We start from the raw sequence: 17,468 nt of genomic DNA on the forward strand, positions 1-17,468 counted from the left end.
GCGGCACCACGCTAAATGCACTGCGGTCTCTGGCTGCTGCTGGTGCTACTGAGCGCTGTCACACTATTAGACTATACATGATCCCACAGACTGAGAGGACGCCGGTCAGCCATGATTGGTGGGCGGTTGGTTGTTTGTCGTCAGGCAACCACCAATGATTATCTCGCGTCGCGTCATTGTGCAGGGAGGGCAGCTAGGACAAATATTCATTATTTAAGTCCGACGTCATTTTGTAGTGCTACGTTACGTCCGGGTCCAAGTCAAGAGGTCCAAGTGGCACCATGCAGCTCCCGTCCGCATCCCATTGTAAAATAGAATATCTAAACGCGTGAATCTTTTTAAATTGACGTTATTTTTCAGAAAGGAAGCCATAGAGGGTTAAAATGGGTCTTAATGCTTCCAACTCGAGTAGAATTATTAATGTTTTGTAGCCTACAAGTGTCCATGACAACAAAAATATATGATGTGGAGACAATAAAGACTATTATCATCATCATATCATTATCAAAATATTTCGGGGGATATTTACAATGTGTGCAGGCTTGAGTATGTTGAATCTAGTTTGCATTAATGAGGATTTAGTTGACACAATCAAATAAAATGGCGATAGTATTCCATGTGGGGCAGACGGCCTGTCACAGCCAGATTTTGGAGAGCAGCGCAGCTTTGTTGTTGCGAGGAAAGCAGTAAAATGAGACTTTCGTGGTTGTTTTCGTCTCAGATTTAGTCCGATGGAGCGTCACAGTATAACTCCATGGGGACACAAAAGCGACACAAGAGTAGGACCCGGAAGTATCTCAGGAGGGGGCGCTCACGTCACAGCTAAAATACTGAATAGTCCTGAAACATGACTGCCATGATGATTATCATGACAGTCATGCAGAAACTTAGCCCTGTTTTTGGCGCTCGCTGCATTTACAAGATTTCCGTATATATAAACATTCAGATTTCAAATATAAAGTACTCACAATTTGTCCCACGGGTGTTAGTTAGTAGCAGCGCCAGCGATTAGAATTGCTGCATCCCGCGTTGTTTAATAAAAAGCATTTTTGTCCGAGCTCCCCGGCTACTTTTTTCAAACGGGGTTCGTTTGGGAAATCCACAGTTGCACACCGGGAGCGCACTCGCCTATTAGTCTGTATTGGCAGGGCGGTCAGCGTACCTATATCGAACACACCGAGTGCCACCCTCCTCCCGACCGATAGGGGCGCGTAGTTGAAAGCCAATGGCAAAATAACACCTCGGATAAAAATGCTTTTTATTAAACAACGCAGGATGCAGAAATTCTAATCGCTGGAGCTGCTACTAACAAACACCCGTGGGACAAATTGTGAGTACTTTATATTTGAAATCTGAATGTTTATATATACGGAAATCTTGTAAATGCAGCGTTCGCCAAAAACAGGGTGAAGTTTCTTCATGACTCTCGTATGAATACGAGAGTCATGAACCATGGCTAGGACAAATAAAGAGGATAGAGCCCCCAGATAGAGCACGAAGGTGCGGCCAGGGCTCCTGCGGGAGGTTTGCACATGTGCAGTGTAAACAGGAACTGTTTAGTGTTCCAGCTGAGGTGCTAGATGTGCATGAGAGTTGCTGACCCTGAACTGAAATAATAAAAAGGTTATATAAAAAAAAGAGAATAGTACAAAGTTGATCTTTTTTTTATTTTAAAAAGTATATCAATTTCATAATTGTGGAAAAAAATGTGTGTATAACAAACTGAAAGATAAAGGACAAGTACATTTACTAAATGTTAATGTTTTTGTATATTTTCTTTTGTGGATTTTCCATGTTCTTTAGTACATGTGTCAAACTTTTATTTTTGTGAAATGACAAAGGAACATGGATACTGTTCATTCAAGTGCTGTGGATGATTTATAATACATTTGAAAAGGGAAGGGTGACTGCTGTTTAATTCTCAACTGTTCTGGATCTCATTATTTACAACACAAGTTATGAGCTTTCTATCTAGCACCATCTGCTGGAACACTCCATCATCGCAGTTCCTGTTTACACTGTGGCCCAATCCCAATAGGCCCTGCGGTAAGCCCCGCCCGCTCGCTCAGCTGCCTCGATACCGTTGTTAAGCAGGACAAACATCAGCGAACCTCTATTGAGGACCGTGTTATGTCGCCGTTTTTCCGAAGAGGAATAGAAGCATTCACATCAACAACATTCATACTATAATAACGCCATGGTGAAACGTTGCTGTTGGGCGTCCTGCAACAGTGCTTCATAGGCACCCAGAACGTTTGGGGCATTTCTTTTTATTCCTTTCCCGTGGGTGCGCACAATGTTTACATTCTAGAGGAGGAAGCGGCGGTGGCGTCACTCGTTCACCCTCCCTGCTACTATCATACTAGTATTAACGTCAACCTTTACTAAACAATGGTTAAATCAATCGTCTAATAAACAACAAACAACTTACCGTGGAGCAAATGGTGTGCTTTGTAACTTTCTAGTTGCTTGTGTTGGACGGCAGCCACATAACTGTCTTCAACCACAGGCTCCAGTCACGTCCCCTCCCACTGCGGTTCAGAAAAAAAAGAACGCTGCTTACCCCCTTCTGCATGCAAAAAGTGAAGGTCCGCTAATGGTCTAAACTATTTTCTTTGCCGTTCCTAAATTCAAAATAGTTTAGACCATTAGCGGACCTTCACTTTTTGGATACAATGTGCAGAAAATGGTAAGCAGCGTTCTTTTTCTGAACCGCAGTGGGAGGGAACGTGACTGGAGGCTGGAGACCAACACAAGCAACTGAGCGTGGAGATTAGAAAGTTACAAAGCACACCATTTGCTCCAAGGTAAGTTGTTAGTTGTTTATTAGACGATTGATTTAAACATTGTTTAGTAAAAGTTGACGTTAATAGTATGATTTAGTAGCAGGGAGGGTGAATGAGTGACCGCCGCGTCCTCCACCTCCAGAATGTAAACATTGACATGTGCATGATGTGCGCACCCACGGGGAAAGGAATAAAAAGAAATGCCCCAAACGTTCTGGGTACTTATTATTATTAAGCACTGTTGCAGGACGCCCAACAGCAACGTTTCACCATGGCGTTATTATAGTATGAATGTTGTTGATGTGAATGCTTCTATTCCTCTTCGGAAAAACGCCGACATAACACGGTCCTCAATGGAGGTTCGCTGATGTTTGTCCTGCTTAACAACGGTATCGAGGCAGCTGAGCGAGCGGGCGGGGCTTACCGCAGGGCCTATTGCCTCCCTCAAGCCCTGAGCCCTGAACCCTCATTGACTTTAGTGACGTCAGCTGTAAGTGCTTGAGGGTGAGAGGCTGCAAGGGCTCCAAATTAAAGTTCTCAACAGGCCCAAACATTATGGCCCGGCCCGACCCTACCCTAACTGGGTGGGCCCGAGGCTCGGCCCTACCCTAAAAATTGCCATAATGTTAAGCCCGAAGCCCGACAAAAGCCCGACAGGAAAAAAAGAGAGAGAAAAAAAAGCAGCACTAAATTGCAGCGCATGCATGCAGCGGCGCCGTGTTTCAGTGTGAAAGTGAGAACGGAGATCAACGGATTTATCGAAATAAAGGATGTATGTAACTCACGTTAGAATAGGCTATTAATGTTCCATAACTTCCATTTCCAATCATTCTAATGGATTCCATACAGTGGTGGTGGTGACTGGTGAGTAAACACGAATAGCAGCTGCAGCTCCCTCCCTTAGTTTCCTCTGAAGTGAAGTTGCTTTACGTGTAGCTAAGTTATATATCACTGGATCGTTTGGTGACGTTGATTAATAATTAGGTTTTATTCATCGCAGCCAGCTGGGTTAACGAGACTCAGTGCAACATGACGAAAACCTGACGCTTCTTCAGCTGTGATAATCCGATTGATTTTGTAAAATATTTAAGCATATGGCAACTTGGCAAGTTAACTGGTGGTTAGTAGCTCGTTTGGTGCGCAAACCAGAGGGAAACCAGCGGTAGCAAGCAAGTCTCTCACCGTCCACTGTTCTCTACTACTGTTCTATACTGCCTGCGCGCGGGGCAGCTGCAATGCTGCTCTGGCCTCGTACACACATGCTGGACTGACATGATCTGTTCTGTCTGTTTCATGGCCGCCTCATTCTCAATGCTTTTCCAATGGAAGTCACATGGTTTGACATGTGTGTACGAGGCCTCCGAGTCTGAAATTCCAGTGCGATGCGACCCCCGTCTCCAGTCCTCCTGTCACAAGTGAATCCCCTAGCGCAGCCCTCTTCATAATAAATACATACACGTATACACAATCACATTACACAAATAACAGAATTGCTATTTTTATTATAATAACACTTAAAAAAATAAAAATAAAAAAAAAAAAAAATTGCGGAAAATCACAGAGCCCGAGGCTCGGCCCGGCCCGACTAATTAGCATATTTTTTGGGCCCGGCCCGGCCCTAAAACGTCGGGTCGGGCTTGGTCGGGCCTGGTCGGGTTCGGGCAGAGTTTGAGAACTTTAGTGCAAACCTCCCGCAGGAGACCGGGCCGCACCTCCGTGCTCTATCCTCTTTATTTGTCCTAGCTAAAAACCCGGAAAAAGAAGCTGCACACAGCTTCTTCTGTCCGCGGCTGTCGGACGTTTTGCGTTCTACATTCTATACGTTGCTTGTCAGTGATGTCACGAGGCATAATTAATGTTGATATGTTATCTGACAAGAAACAGTATTTAGAAATATGATTTAACCATGTCAATGTGCTGTCAATGTGTGTGTGTGTGTGTGTGTGTGTGTGTGTGTGTGTGTGTGTGTGTGTGTGTGTGTGTGTGTGTGTGTGTGTGTGTGTGTGTGAGACGCAACTTGGCCTGTTGTAGCGCCACCATGAGGCTGATTTGAAAACTGTCAAGTGGCATTTCTTCCTCAGCCTAGTGGGAATAACATGCACGGCATATCCGTGGATATGCACGGCTTGGGATATCTATGATGAATTCCTGTTCTGTTCTTTAACTACATAGAAGTGTCTATTTGTATGTCTCTAAATGTTTTGATGAATTGAACAATGTGGACCCTGTTGTAAACAAGTGTAATGCTTAATTGGGTCGTCCACTCACAGTTAACAGTCTTTATATTGAGTTTGTGCTTGAAATGTACTGTAATTCTACAAACTGTTAATAATGTGGATATGCTCCTGGGAAGGAGGATTCTAAAAACGACTTATAAATCCTAAAGCCTTGTTTATACTTCACTGTGCAACGGTCCTATGCTGGAAAATAGCAGATATGCAAACTCACAGGTCAGGTTCTCCTCCAGACTATGGAACCATTGGCGAACTTGTCTGTATGTCTTTTTATTGTATATTTCTTTCTACTTTTTATTATTCTTTTTATCTATTGTGTTGTTGTACTGTACTGTGATATGGATTCCCCTGAGTCTGCAATAAAGAATCAATCAATCAATCACAGCACATCTCATTCAAGACACTGAACTTGCAGATCTGCCATTTTTGCCATCCAAATGCATTAGATTATATGGTTAAATGGGCCCTAACAGAGATGCAGAAATTAACTAGAAAAAGTGCCCTTCTGGGCACAGGTCTCCAACAGGAGGATAGGAGAGTGTGGCTTGGGAAGCCGTGGATATATGCACGGCTTGGGATATGCACGGCTCTTTATCCTCTTTAATGAAACTGCGGGTGCTACCCCCATCTAATAGGCACCTGGCTACTTGGCTTTGCGTTGGTGCATCTATCCAAATGGTAACTGTCTGCAGCAGTGGCGGTTCTAGGTGATGTTGGTTGGAGGGGCTGCCTAAGAAATCTTATGCTACGGGCCAATATACGATAGTATATGCTGATTGATTTATTAACTGTTTGCAGAATTACAGTACATTTCAAGTACAACTCAATACAAAAACATGCTATCCATTGTTCACCCTATACTACAGCATGTTCACAGAATACTGGTCTACAGCGACAACAGCATCAGCATCACATTCCACAACAACCCAGCCAGTACCCATGCAGTGCTACTCAGAAAATCTATTACACTATGCTACCCAACTAGTTCAACCTGCAGCAATAGCATCATATTCCAGATATCAAAGTACAGCAATGACACTACTACAGGCCTATACTTTGTTACAGCAAATGCTCCACAACAACAGAAGTGCATGCCCACAACAAACACTCCACTGAACATGGTTTGTATTTGTATGTACAGATAGCTGCTCTTATACTGTCATTAATAATAACAGTACGCATGCACGCACACACACACACGCGCAACTGGCGCAAACGGGCCGTTTGCGCCAGTTGCGTTGCGCGCGCGCGTCGGTGCCGTTTCGAAACAAGCAACTTGCAAGGCACACACACATGCACACGTGCGCACGCACACGGCACCGAAACAACACTAACACACGCACACAAACACAGCCTCTCTCTCTCTCTTCCCAACTCAATGAGAGCTCGAGACACTTTCAATGTGATTAAACCAGCGATAATGTTTCTTAACTTTGTGAGATGAATGAAGCAGACCACTCTACCTTTCTGTTGGTCCGGTGTGCGGTCAGCTGTCTGCCCCAAGCAAGAATTTCAAACTCACAAAACGTATTCTTCGTATCCTTTCCTTTTGTTATATCCAAAATGGACGATATGCTCCCAGTCTCTTAACTTCATTTTCCCCTCCACGGACACGGGACAAAACGATTATAAAGTAAAAACGATTATAAAGTAAATAATAAACTTATTTCATTTAAAATAGGCTACTTCTTTCACATCATAAACAATCACACACGAGCAGGTGGCCAGGTGCTGTGATTGGTCAATAGCCAATGACCTCACGGTCTGAGGCGGGCATTAATTTAGGGCTGTGCACAGCCCTCTATCATTGGCTCTGGGGCTGAGAGATTTTAGCCCCAATGGCAAGTAAACCAAGCAGGCGTGTCTTGGCAGCTGTCAATCATTCAACGCAATGAAAGCCAATGGAAGCATTTTGGGCTGTAAAAAATCAGCCCATTTTGACCTATTTTGTGTTTTTCTTGTAACTATTTGATGCTGTTGCTGCTTTAGATTATACCAGAATATAAAAGTATCTATTCTAAAACATTTTAATAATAATTTCTCATCTTTACTCCATAAGATAGGGGGGGCTCAGCCCCCCTTGCCCATCTGCATCTGCTGCAACACTGTGGTCAGCCTGTCTGTCGTTGCCGTGGTCGGCGCGTCTAGCATGCGCTGTATATTGACTGGCTGTTTGATTGCAAACTGTTTTGTGGTGTCTGCGCCCGCACTCTTCACAGTGAATGCCCTGCGTTCTACAATTACACGCGACATGCCTGCCTACCAGACATACAAAACACCTGCCTTGTTCCCTCAATTATCTTCTTAGTTCAACAGTCAGTTCAGTACAGTTCTTGCATTTGTGATTACCATTACAGAATATACATTTTGAATCATCTCTGAAACTCGCAGCATGGAATGCAGCTGTCGAGGCAGCGCCGCCGCTGTAGGTTTTCCTTTTTTCCGTTCTTTTCTCCCAGTTGCGCTTGACTGCGCTCTCTTGATTCTCTGGTCATGCGTTCCTTGCGTAAGATTGGCCGTTCTCTCACGGCTCCCCACTTATTTTTGTACAAATGACATTGGGTTTTTTACACTGAACGTAGGCCTATTGTTCTTTCCATCCTCATCACCGCCAGTTTGACGAGTGAACCCTAATGTGATACTGATTTCCCTCCGGTATATTTTCATGAGAATTGGGCACAATATACGTTTTCCATACGGATACAACTCCCATTGAATCTATAGGCTTCTTACTTGTATCTCAATGTCATCATACAGTTTGCGTAATGCAATCACATCTGTGGCCCTTTTAACTGGAGTCAGATTGAACAGTTTGTTCATGTGGGCATTAATTATTAGATCTTTGCGCCCAAAACGACTGGTAAGCATTTTAATTGCATTGTCATAATTCTGGTCTGATAAAGCCAATCCCGCGACTACATAGCCGCTGTGCCACTTAAGAATGTCTTTAAATATGTGAATTTATCAGACTTACTGAGACTCTCGTGTTTTTGTCTATTGCTGTCTCAAATTGCATGACTCCAAAAGCTTTGCATTGACTCACATCTCCAGTGAACTTCTCCATGGTCAGTTTAGGCAGTTTGACGGACTGTTAGCTAAATAAATCACAGTGCAACTATACTTTGTTAACTGTATTACATCCTGGCCGTGACACATTTGCGTGGCTTTGGAAGCATGTAGCCTAATGTCATCTCCTCTTCATAGTTCTCCCTGGAAATAAAAACGTCTGGGTTTCCGAGGCTAGTGTTATACCGTCTCTGTCCAGCAGGTGGCGGTAAAGACGAACACATGAGTGTAGGTCTACTGCTGCCGTGCTAAAGCGCCGAGGAAAAGCGGGGTCAAAGTTTATGTTGTGTTGTCATCATCCAAGATGTCTGGGCACGATCAGCTCGTACTGTGTCTCTGTGAATTAACCAGGTATTATTACATTATTATTCATGATAATACATATTTATATATGTGTGTCTGTGTGAATTAACCGGGTATATTGCTGACATGTATTCAAAACAGTACTCATATAGAACATACAGTGTAAACAACATGCTCTAGTCTAGTCTATATTGATGTATTTAACTGTTAATCCCACTGGTGTGGTGGAACTGAACTAGTGTGTGTGTGTGTGTGTGTGTGTGTGTGTGTGTGTGTGTGTGTGTGTGTGTGTGTGTGTGAGAGAGAGAGAGGAAAAACGTTTTTAAATTAAATGTATTTGGAACATCATGTGAAATGGTGCATTCAGCGTAATGAGCACTTTCTACTTTTGGTACTTTAAAGTATATTTTGATGCCAAATACTTTTGTACTTTTTACTTAAAGGACAACTTTAGTTTTTTTCAACCAAGGTTCATGTTTTAGGTTGTTATTAGAGAAAGTAAAAGATGAGTGTTAATTGTTTTTCATTTGCTGCTTTCTTTCGTTTTAGGTATTTTTACAGGGGGGCAAGGGCATTCGAACATGGGGCTAAATATGTATTTCTTTACTGAATTCGATAGCGATTTCTTTTTTTTTATTATTTACTATAGTCCTGTCCTACTACACCCCAACAAATTACATCTGGCCACAAAAGATCACAGGATCTACTCAATGTGAAGGAGGCCTACTGTGGGGGAAGCCACACTTTGTGTCATAGGTTCAATATGTCAGTTTGACACATTCAGTAGATCCTGTGATCTTTTGTGGCCAGATGTAATTTATTGGGGTCTAGTAGGTCTATTGTAAATAATACAATTTTAAATCGCTATAAAATGTTGTAAAGAAATACATATTTAGCCCCATGTTCGAATGCCCCTGTCAAAAACAGCGAAAATCCCTAAAACAAAAGAAAGCAGCAAATGAAAAAATAAATACACTCACCTTTTAACTTTACTCTAATAACAACCTAAAACATGAACCTTGGTTGAAAAAAACTAAAGTTGTCCTTTAACACCGTTTCACCAGGCTTTCCACCTCGGAATATAGCATAGTCTGTGTTCCAAAATCGCAGTGTGTCTGGAGCGGATGGTAATTTACATCATGTTGTAGTCACTGATTTGTAGTCATCAGATAGGAAACCACTAGCCTGGCTAATAAGCCAGACTAATATCACACAACACTGTCGCTGCATATTTTTTTGCCAACGGCTGATTCGGTCTGGCTTATTAGCCAGGCTAGGAAACCACAAGGCGGAATATTCATAGTACCTATTCCGCCTTGTGGTTTGCTGCCAGATGACTGCAAATCATTGACTACAACATGACGAAAGTTACCATCCGCTCCCGACCGGATCATGAACCCGAAAATTGAATGCTGCCCAGGCTACTAGTATTTACTTTCTACGTTGTTGCGAACGCAGTGATTGCGAATGCAATGAGCACTAACTATGAGACCCTGCAGATCATGTCGGTGTGTGTGTCTGTCTGTGTGTCTGTCTGTCCCGCTGTGACGCTGCTGTAGCACACACACACACACACACACACACACACACACACACACACAACCACACACAGTAGAAAACTTAAAAAAATTACTAACTAAAAAGAAAAAAAAAGTACGTAATTTATTCTAATTGTTGTTATTGCAATTTACGAGCTGCGTTCGCTTCCCGCGTTTGCGCGTCTTACTTGTAGTATTGATTATCACTCCCTCTGCTCTTGTCCAAAAACAAGTCAGTTGTTCTGCAAACTGTGAAGCACACAAACCAACGTCGAACTGATAAACAACAACAAAACATAAACAAATGCTTAGTATAACATGGCATAAACAACACAGCATAAAGCATGAATGAAATAAAGAAAATACACTCAAATAACATGCAAAATAACATTAACATACCTTACTGGCTGCTCTAAGCATAAAGGAATGAGAAGATCACTAGTGCCCATGCCATGGCCATGAACACAGCGACACATAAACTTGAACTTCTGCATCACTGTCAAATGACAGGTGTGCAACCATGTCTCCCGTCTACCTGACATCAGACGGCCATATAAAGGGTTCCGCATTAGCCAAACAATGGCACTTCCGGTCCAACTTGGACATGTATTGAATAAGCAAACATGAGCAGCAAATAACTTAAATACAAAACAAATTAGGAATAATTGCAGCAGTTACATTGATACTATTACTCGAGTACAACATATGTGTAACTTTCCCCACCCTGGTGGCTCTCAGGTTGCTGTGGAAGTTGCTGCTGCCTCTGCTGTTCCTGTGTGTGCTGCTGGTGGCCGTGTTGGTTCTGCTGGTGCTGAGCGTGCGCCTGTGGCTGCAGACCAACAGGAACGCACGGCGGACGCGGGACGGCGGCCGGCCCGCCGTGGCCTTCTTCCACCCGTACTGCAATGCGGGCGGCGGCGGGGAGAGGGTGCTGTGGTGCGCCATCAGAGCTCTGCAGAACAGGTGATGTAAACCAGGGGTGGGCAACTTTGACGATGGAGAGGGCTTCCAAACTGTCTCCAATACTTCAAAAGAATCACCTGCAAGGAATTTCTTGACAGGAATTGGCTCATAACAAGCCTACAGTGGATTCTTATGAAACAAACACCTTGCAGATAGAAAGAGGATAATTTCTCCCTAACCCTTTTTTTACAAAAGTAAGTTGATAATTATGTATATTGACCAAAAAACGGAATATACCTTTAATTCTTAACCTCATGAAATACAAACATTGGACATATTTTTTTGTAACTGTCAATAATACCGGTATATACATGTACTGTATCAGTATTCTGATATTAACCTGCCGGCCACATTAAGTGATGGTGGGGGTCGCATGTAGCCCCCGGGCCGTCAGTTGCATGTATGACGTAAACAGATGGGCGTAAAATATGACAAACTAAATGGGCCACAATCTAAATGTCACCTGCTCGCGCGGCACAGGTACCCCGACGTCAACGTGGTGGTGTACACGGGGGACCACGGCGTGACAGGCGCGCAGATGACGGAGGGAGCGTGGCGGCGCTTCAGCGTGACGCTACCGCGGCCGGTCCACTTCGTGTTCCTGAGGCACCGGATGCTGGTGGAGCCGGGCCTCTGGCCCCACTTCACCCTGCTGTGCCAGAGCGTGGGCTCCGTCTTCCTGGGCTGGGAGGCCCTGGCGCAGTACGTGCCCGACCTCTACGTGGACTCCATGGGCTACGCCTTCACGCTGCCCCTGTTTCGCTACCTGGGCGGCTGCAGCGTGGCCAGCTACGTCCACTACCCCACCATCAGCACGGACATGCTGTCCGTGGTCAGGGAGAGGAACCCTAGGTGAATACCACTTTACAGTGGTTCCCAAACTCTTTAGCTCAAGAACCAAAACAGAAATTAGAAATTATCTTTCTGTAGAATCGGCCTCAGGTCTCTTAACGTGTTTAAACACTGCCCTCTCCTGGCCAGGTTCAACAACGCGGACTACATCTCCAACAACCTGTTCCTGAGTGCGGTCAAGGTGGTGTACTACTGCCTGTTCGCCCTGCTCTACGGCATGGCGGGCTCCTGCTGTGACGTCGTCATGGTCAACTCCTCCTGGACGCTGGACCACATCCTGGCGCTGTGGCGCTCCCCCAACCGCACCAGCGTGGTCTACCCGCCCTGCGACGTCACCGCATTCCTGGACATCACCCTGGACGATGAGGAGAAGGAGGACAGGTAAGCGGTGGTGGAAAAAGTACTCAAACGTTGTAGTGTATAGTATCAATTGACCGTATGCAGAGGGCCGTTGAGTGATATCCAACGAGCACTTCCAAACTTAGTAGCTCATACTGTTAACTTCTATGTCTTCTACAGTGGATTTTATGAAACAAACACTTTGCAGATGAGGTCAATGCTGCAATGTAGAAATACTAGTCTGTTACAAGTGAAAGTCCGGAATTAAAAATGTATTTGAGTAAAACTGCAAAAGTATTGGCATAAAAATTAAAAGTAAAAGTACTCATTGTGTTGGTTTTCAAATGATTAAAATGTATAAAGAAATCTTCTCTGCTACAGGAAGAGCCGGTCGGTGGTCTCCATCGGACAGTTCAGGCCAGAGAAGGACCACCGTCTGCAGATCCGGGCCTTCAAGAGGCTGGTGGAGCGCCGAGGGGAGGAGCTGGGAGGGCTCCGGCTGGTGCTGATTGGTGGATGCAGGAACCAGGAGGACGAGGATAGGGTGCTGATGCTCAGGGGGCTGTGCCAGGAGCTGGGCGTGGCCAACAGGGTGGAGTTCAAGGTCAACGTTCCCTTTGAGGAGCTGAAGAGGGAGCTGGCAGGAGCCACCATCGGCCTGCACACCATGTGGAACGAACACTTTGGCATCGGTGAGTACAAAAATAGCAGACATACAAGCTTGCAGTGCGGCATGCTACAAGCTTGTAGATCTCCTATATATTTATTTTTTATCATGAAAACTTGTGCAAATCTTTGAATATACAGCAATATATCCAGGGTTGCCTGGAACAACATTTTCAGGTTGGGGGTCGGCGGCCAATTACATACAGTATGTTTGGGGTCCTTGACATGAAATAGTTTGAGCACCATTAATATCTAAACATGGTTTTTTTCCCAGGTTGACAGGGAGTGTAGCGCCCAGGATTACATTAGACAATTGACACTGGGATAAAAATAAATGGGTTACAAAAATCGTGGGATTAAAAAATCCAAAAAACATACGTTTTTCAGAAAACTGTCAGGATTTAGAAGACATTTGTAGAATCTGGTCTCAAGTCTAAATGGGTTAAACATTCTTTGCTACAGTAATAGTGACATGATGTAATGTTCGTTTGGTCCCATCCCTACCTCTGGTGTCCCCTCCCAGGCGTGGTGGAGTGCATGGCCGCTGGGACCATCGTGCTGGCCCACAAGTCTGGCGGGCCCAAGCTGGACATCGTGGTGCCATTCGAGGGCGGTCAGACGGGCTTCCTGGCCGAGGACGAGCACGGCTACGCGGACGCCATGGACAGGATCCTGGCGCTGCCCGCCGCCGCCAGACTGCAGATCAGACGCAATGCTCGCCAGTCTGTCGCTCGCTTCTCCGACCAGGAGTTCGACGCCTGCTTCCTGGCAGCCATGGAGCCACTCATGGGAACACTGGCTCGATGAGAGAGAGAGTGTGTGTGTGTGTGTGTGTGTGTGTGTGTGTGTGTGTGTGTGTGTGTGTGTGTGTGTGTGTGTGTGTGTGTGTGTGTGTGTGTGTGTGTGTGTGTGTGTGTGTGTGTGTGTGTGTGTGTGTGTGTGTGTGTGTGTGTGTGTGTGTGTGTGTGTGTGTGTGTGTGTGTGTGTGTGTGTGTGTGTGTGTGTGTGTGTGTGTGAGCGTGTGTGCGTGCGAGTGACTGTGGCACTATGAGACCTCTGCTTAGAACACATGCATAGACCAAATCAGAACGGTTAGGCTAGCTATTTATAAGTGGAATGTCTCTGAGGACATCTACACAATAACATAAAAGTGTCCATTACATTAGCCATGTCGACTAATTTGTCAACGTGTGGATGTTTACTGTAGAACAAGAGAATGTAAGTGTCCCGATGCTACGCCTACATTATGGTTGCGCTGACGTCCTGGTGATTTGGTCCTGGAGTACTGGAGGTCACGTGAGAAGCGATCTGATACTGTAATATTATAAAAATAATTGTACATAAATAAATACATATAATACACTGTTAGGAAACAGCAATGATCATCTGTTACGTTAGGTCAGGAAATCATGCTGTTGTAGCTACAGTATGTTTTACATATCGTCACCGTCAGGTGGAAACTGTTAGTTTTCAGATAATGTTTCATCTGAGAGTTATTATATTTAGTCACAAGCTCTCATTAATACTTTTCATTGGTTCATAGTAGGTTCAGACACACTTAGAGGTTCTGTAGGTTAAGCCAGTGGTTCCTAAAGTGGGGTCCAGGGACCCCCAGGGGTCCTTGAGGGAGTTCCAAGGGGTCCCCAGCTAATTGATAGTTTAGAAACAAACTCTGAGAGTGTGCAAATGGAACCAAGTGGATCCATTTGGTTCCATTTGTACACTCTCAGAGTTAAATGAACATTGATTTTACAATATAAATTGGGTGTCCCAGAGATAGAAATGCCATTAAATGGGGGTCCGTAGACTAATGCATGTCAAAATTAAACGGGTTGAGAATCTGTGCTAGAGCCGTAAAGAATCTTCTCTTATGGGGGTCCCTGGCATATCTTTTCAAGTGGGGGGGTCCGCGGGCTAATGAGTGCCAATTTGTGGGTCCTTGACATGAAAAAGTTTGGGAACCACTGGGTTAAAATGCAGAGATTTCTGTCTGACCGCAACGGTATGTAAATCCTGCTCGTAAAAGTAAAGGGCTAAGAGTTTGTCCTATTTCATTTTGTCCATTTCTCAGTTCCATCAGTACTAGATGCTACTCTTATTTTTATACTATGCTACCTTTTTGGTTGTTTCCGGTATTGTGTAAAAATAACTAGTTGAATGTGGCCTACAAGCAGCTACAGGGACCAGAATGACACACATGGACCTAAAGACCAGTGGTTCTCAACCTGTGGGTTGGGTCACCCAGGTGGGGCCCCACATCACTTTTTGGGGATCCCCAGGTGACAGTGAAGTGACAATTTGAGTACTTTTAAGAACCATTAGTGCATCGAGTATAAAAAAAAGATACTATAAAAACTGGCGAAACACTGGCCAAATTGTAAAAATATAAGAGACAAAAATAATTGTGGAAAGAGCTGATCTATAAGGTCACAACACCTCCAATTGCAAGGAGTTGTGAGCTTGTAGATCAGCTATTTTCACTATATCTGTGGAACCCAGTAAAACTAAATTTCAAAACTAAACTCCTACAATTCAAGTGTTTGTCAAGGTGGGGGTGCCCAGTTCAAATATTAGTGTGGGGGCTCACAGCTTAAAAAGGCTGAGAACGACTGCTATAGACCAATAAAACATATTTTTTTGTTTTGATGATTATATTGTTTAAATAATTATGTAGTAATACATGCGGTATGACTGAGTATATACTGTCGATTGTTTACATGAACCAAAATGGACGCTCTACTGTACATACTGTACCACACCAATGTGACATTTTGTTTTATATTATATTGATGATGAATGTAATAAATGGCAAACACTGTTCCTCACCATCTGATGATAGTTAAGAAAAATACTAACCCAAAATTGGTATATGACCTTTTCATTTGGCTTGAAAAATGACGGCCCGGTTTAAAAAGTTAAAGAGATGACACAGAGGAATGTTCATGCCGAATTTCACGCTTTGTTCCTGACTGTTTGCTATAGAAACCCCAAAAAATAGAATACTTCGTTGGCCGCTTGTTGTGGAAAAGAGGATCTGGATTATTGAGTTGCTTAAAGTTCTTAGATTGTCTCTTTGACCGTTTCAAATTGGCTTAGATGTGTTTCATAACTTTAGCAGATATCACACTACACTGCAAGTGTACTGCCGTCAGACCTGCCATACTACTGCCATACTACTACTACTACATAGGTCTGCTCTGCCGGAAATATCACGAAAAAACGTTTCAAAATGTCATCATACTTTAAGTAGAATGTGACATGTCAAACTAGGGGTTTTTCATGATTCTGAATCCATTCCAAGCATTTGTTTTGCATGGAAAACACTCCTTGGCCTAAATTCGGCCATATCCACTTACCCAAATGTGCTGACCTTATCACATTTGTGATGACGGCTATGGCCGTATTTAGGCCAAGGAGTGTTTTTCATGCAAAACTAATGGTTTGAATGGATTCTGACCCCAGACAGACAGTTCAGTCTCATGCAGCACTATATTTGTTCTTGGCCAGTATCCCAGTGCAGTGCAGGGGTGAAACTGGGATTTCGTCGTCACTGTCAGCAGTAAACCTCCAAAACGGTTTATTTTCAAGAAGTTCTACTTTTCATTGGTTGAATACTATTATACTATATACTACTATTTAGTGAGTTTGTGTCGAAGTGTCCTTGAGCAAGACTTGAACCCCTAATTGCTCCCGATGTGCAGGTTAGTTCCTTGCATAGTTTACCCCTACCATTTTGTATAAAACCCATGTAGACTACAGACAGATTTAACCACTCACATCATCATACGCAAAACATTTAAATAAATCGAAAAGTAGCAAAAATAGCAGATCTACAAACTCACACAACCTATTACATTGTGTCGTGTTATAATAATTACTGCTTTTGCACGACACCCATATGATCCTAGTATAAAATAAGGCATTCATTTATGAAAAAAACTAAACAAAAAAAACACGAAAAGAGGAACTACAGTATGGAGAAAAAAAAGGTTTCCTCCCAACAGCATCCAGCTCAGTGGCCTTGTCGTTAGAGTGGTTCGATCCCTGGCCGGGTCATTTCAAATACTATAAAAATGGGACCCTGCTTGGCAGTCAGCATCAAGGGTTGGATTGGGGGGTTAGTCCCTGCGATATATACTAGCGTCACGTCCAGGGGGTGTACTTGTACATCAAGCTGCCTATCACGCCCTTGGGCTCTGCAAGGCGTCCTACTACTCCCGACAGCAGCACTAAAAACATCAGTACAGGCATAATGTTAGAATTAACCCTGAAGTTAAAAAAAATATTTTATATTAAACCTTTTTTTGTGTGAAAACTTCAGGTGCAAGAAAACGTTTAGATACAACATTGCACGTGCCCTTGCAACGTTACAACGTCTATTACGTTCTGCTCTGGATTTCATCTACCGGTAATCATAATTGCCAAGGATCAACAGTGTTGGCACCAAACCGAAACCAAACAGAGCTTAGGACAAAGGTTGACGGATAACGGGAGGGGTCGGGGTTTAAGGACGAGGACAATCTATTTGGAAGTGAGCTGAACCAGTAAATGTAAAGTGCTTTTGCCGTGTGCTCGTCAACATGAAGAGCCGTGTCCTTCTCTTGGCCTTGCTGCAGTCTCTGTACTGCTCAGGTAAGAGCTGTGTCTTTCTCTGTCTTTCTCCTCTTTTCGAGCTTCTGCGGATCTGCTACTTTTGATGCTTTCGTGCGATGCTGTATGAT

The 17,468-nt window shown here is 43.9% G+C and overlaps 1 protein-coding gene across 1 annotated transcript; it reads left to right on the forward strand.

Moving 5' to 3' along the window:
- The first annotated feature begins 8,369 nt into the window (after positions 1–8,369).
- Positions 8,370–13,617, forward strand: LOC310854155 (GDP-Man:Man(3)GlcNAc(2)-PP-Dol alpha-1,2-mannosyltransferase-like). The gene is made up of 6 exons (XM_083758679.1): positions 8,370–8,437; positions 10,666–10,890; positions 11,371–11,742; positions 11,872–12,123; positions 12,463–12,773; positions 13,271–13,617. The coding sequence occupies exons 1-6, from the start codon at positions 8,391–8,393 to the stop codon at positions 13,552–13,554; spliced, it is 1,491 nt and encodes a 496-aa protein (XP_083614805.1). The 5' UTR covers positions 8,370–8,390; the 3' UTR covers positions 13,555–13,617.
- Positions 13,618–17,468: the final 3,851 nt, after the last annotated feature.

Source organism: Protomyctophum parallelum, assembly GCF_964188405.1.
Source record: "Protomyctophum parallelum genome assembly, chromosome: 23".
NCBI lineage: Eukaryota > Metazoa > Chordata > Actinopteri > Myctophiformes > Myctophidae > Protomyctophum > Protomyctophum parallelum.

Excerpts from the sequence above, each read along its gene's own strand:
- LOC310854155 (XM_083758679.1), top strand. The coding sequence starts at position 8,391 with ATGTCTGGGCACGATCAGCTCGTACTGTGTCTCTGTGAATTAACCAG. Across the intron at positions 8,438-10,665 it reads TGTCTCTGTGAATTAACCAG|GTTGCTGTGGAAGTTGCTGC; the intron begins GTATTATTACAT and ends GGTGGCTCTCAG. Across the intron at positions 12,774-13,270 it reads GAACGAACACTTTGGCATCG|GCGTGGTGGAGTGCATGGCC; the intron begins GTGAGTACAAAA and ends GTCCCCTCCCAG.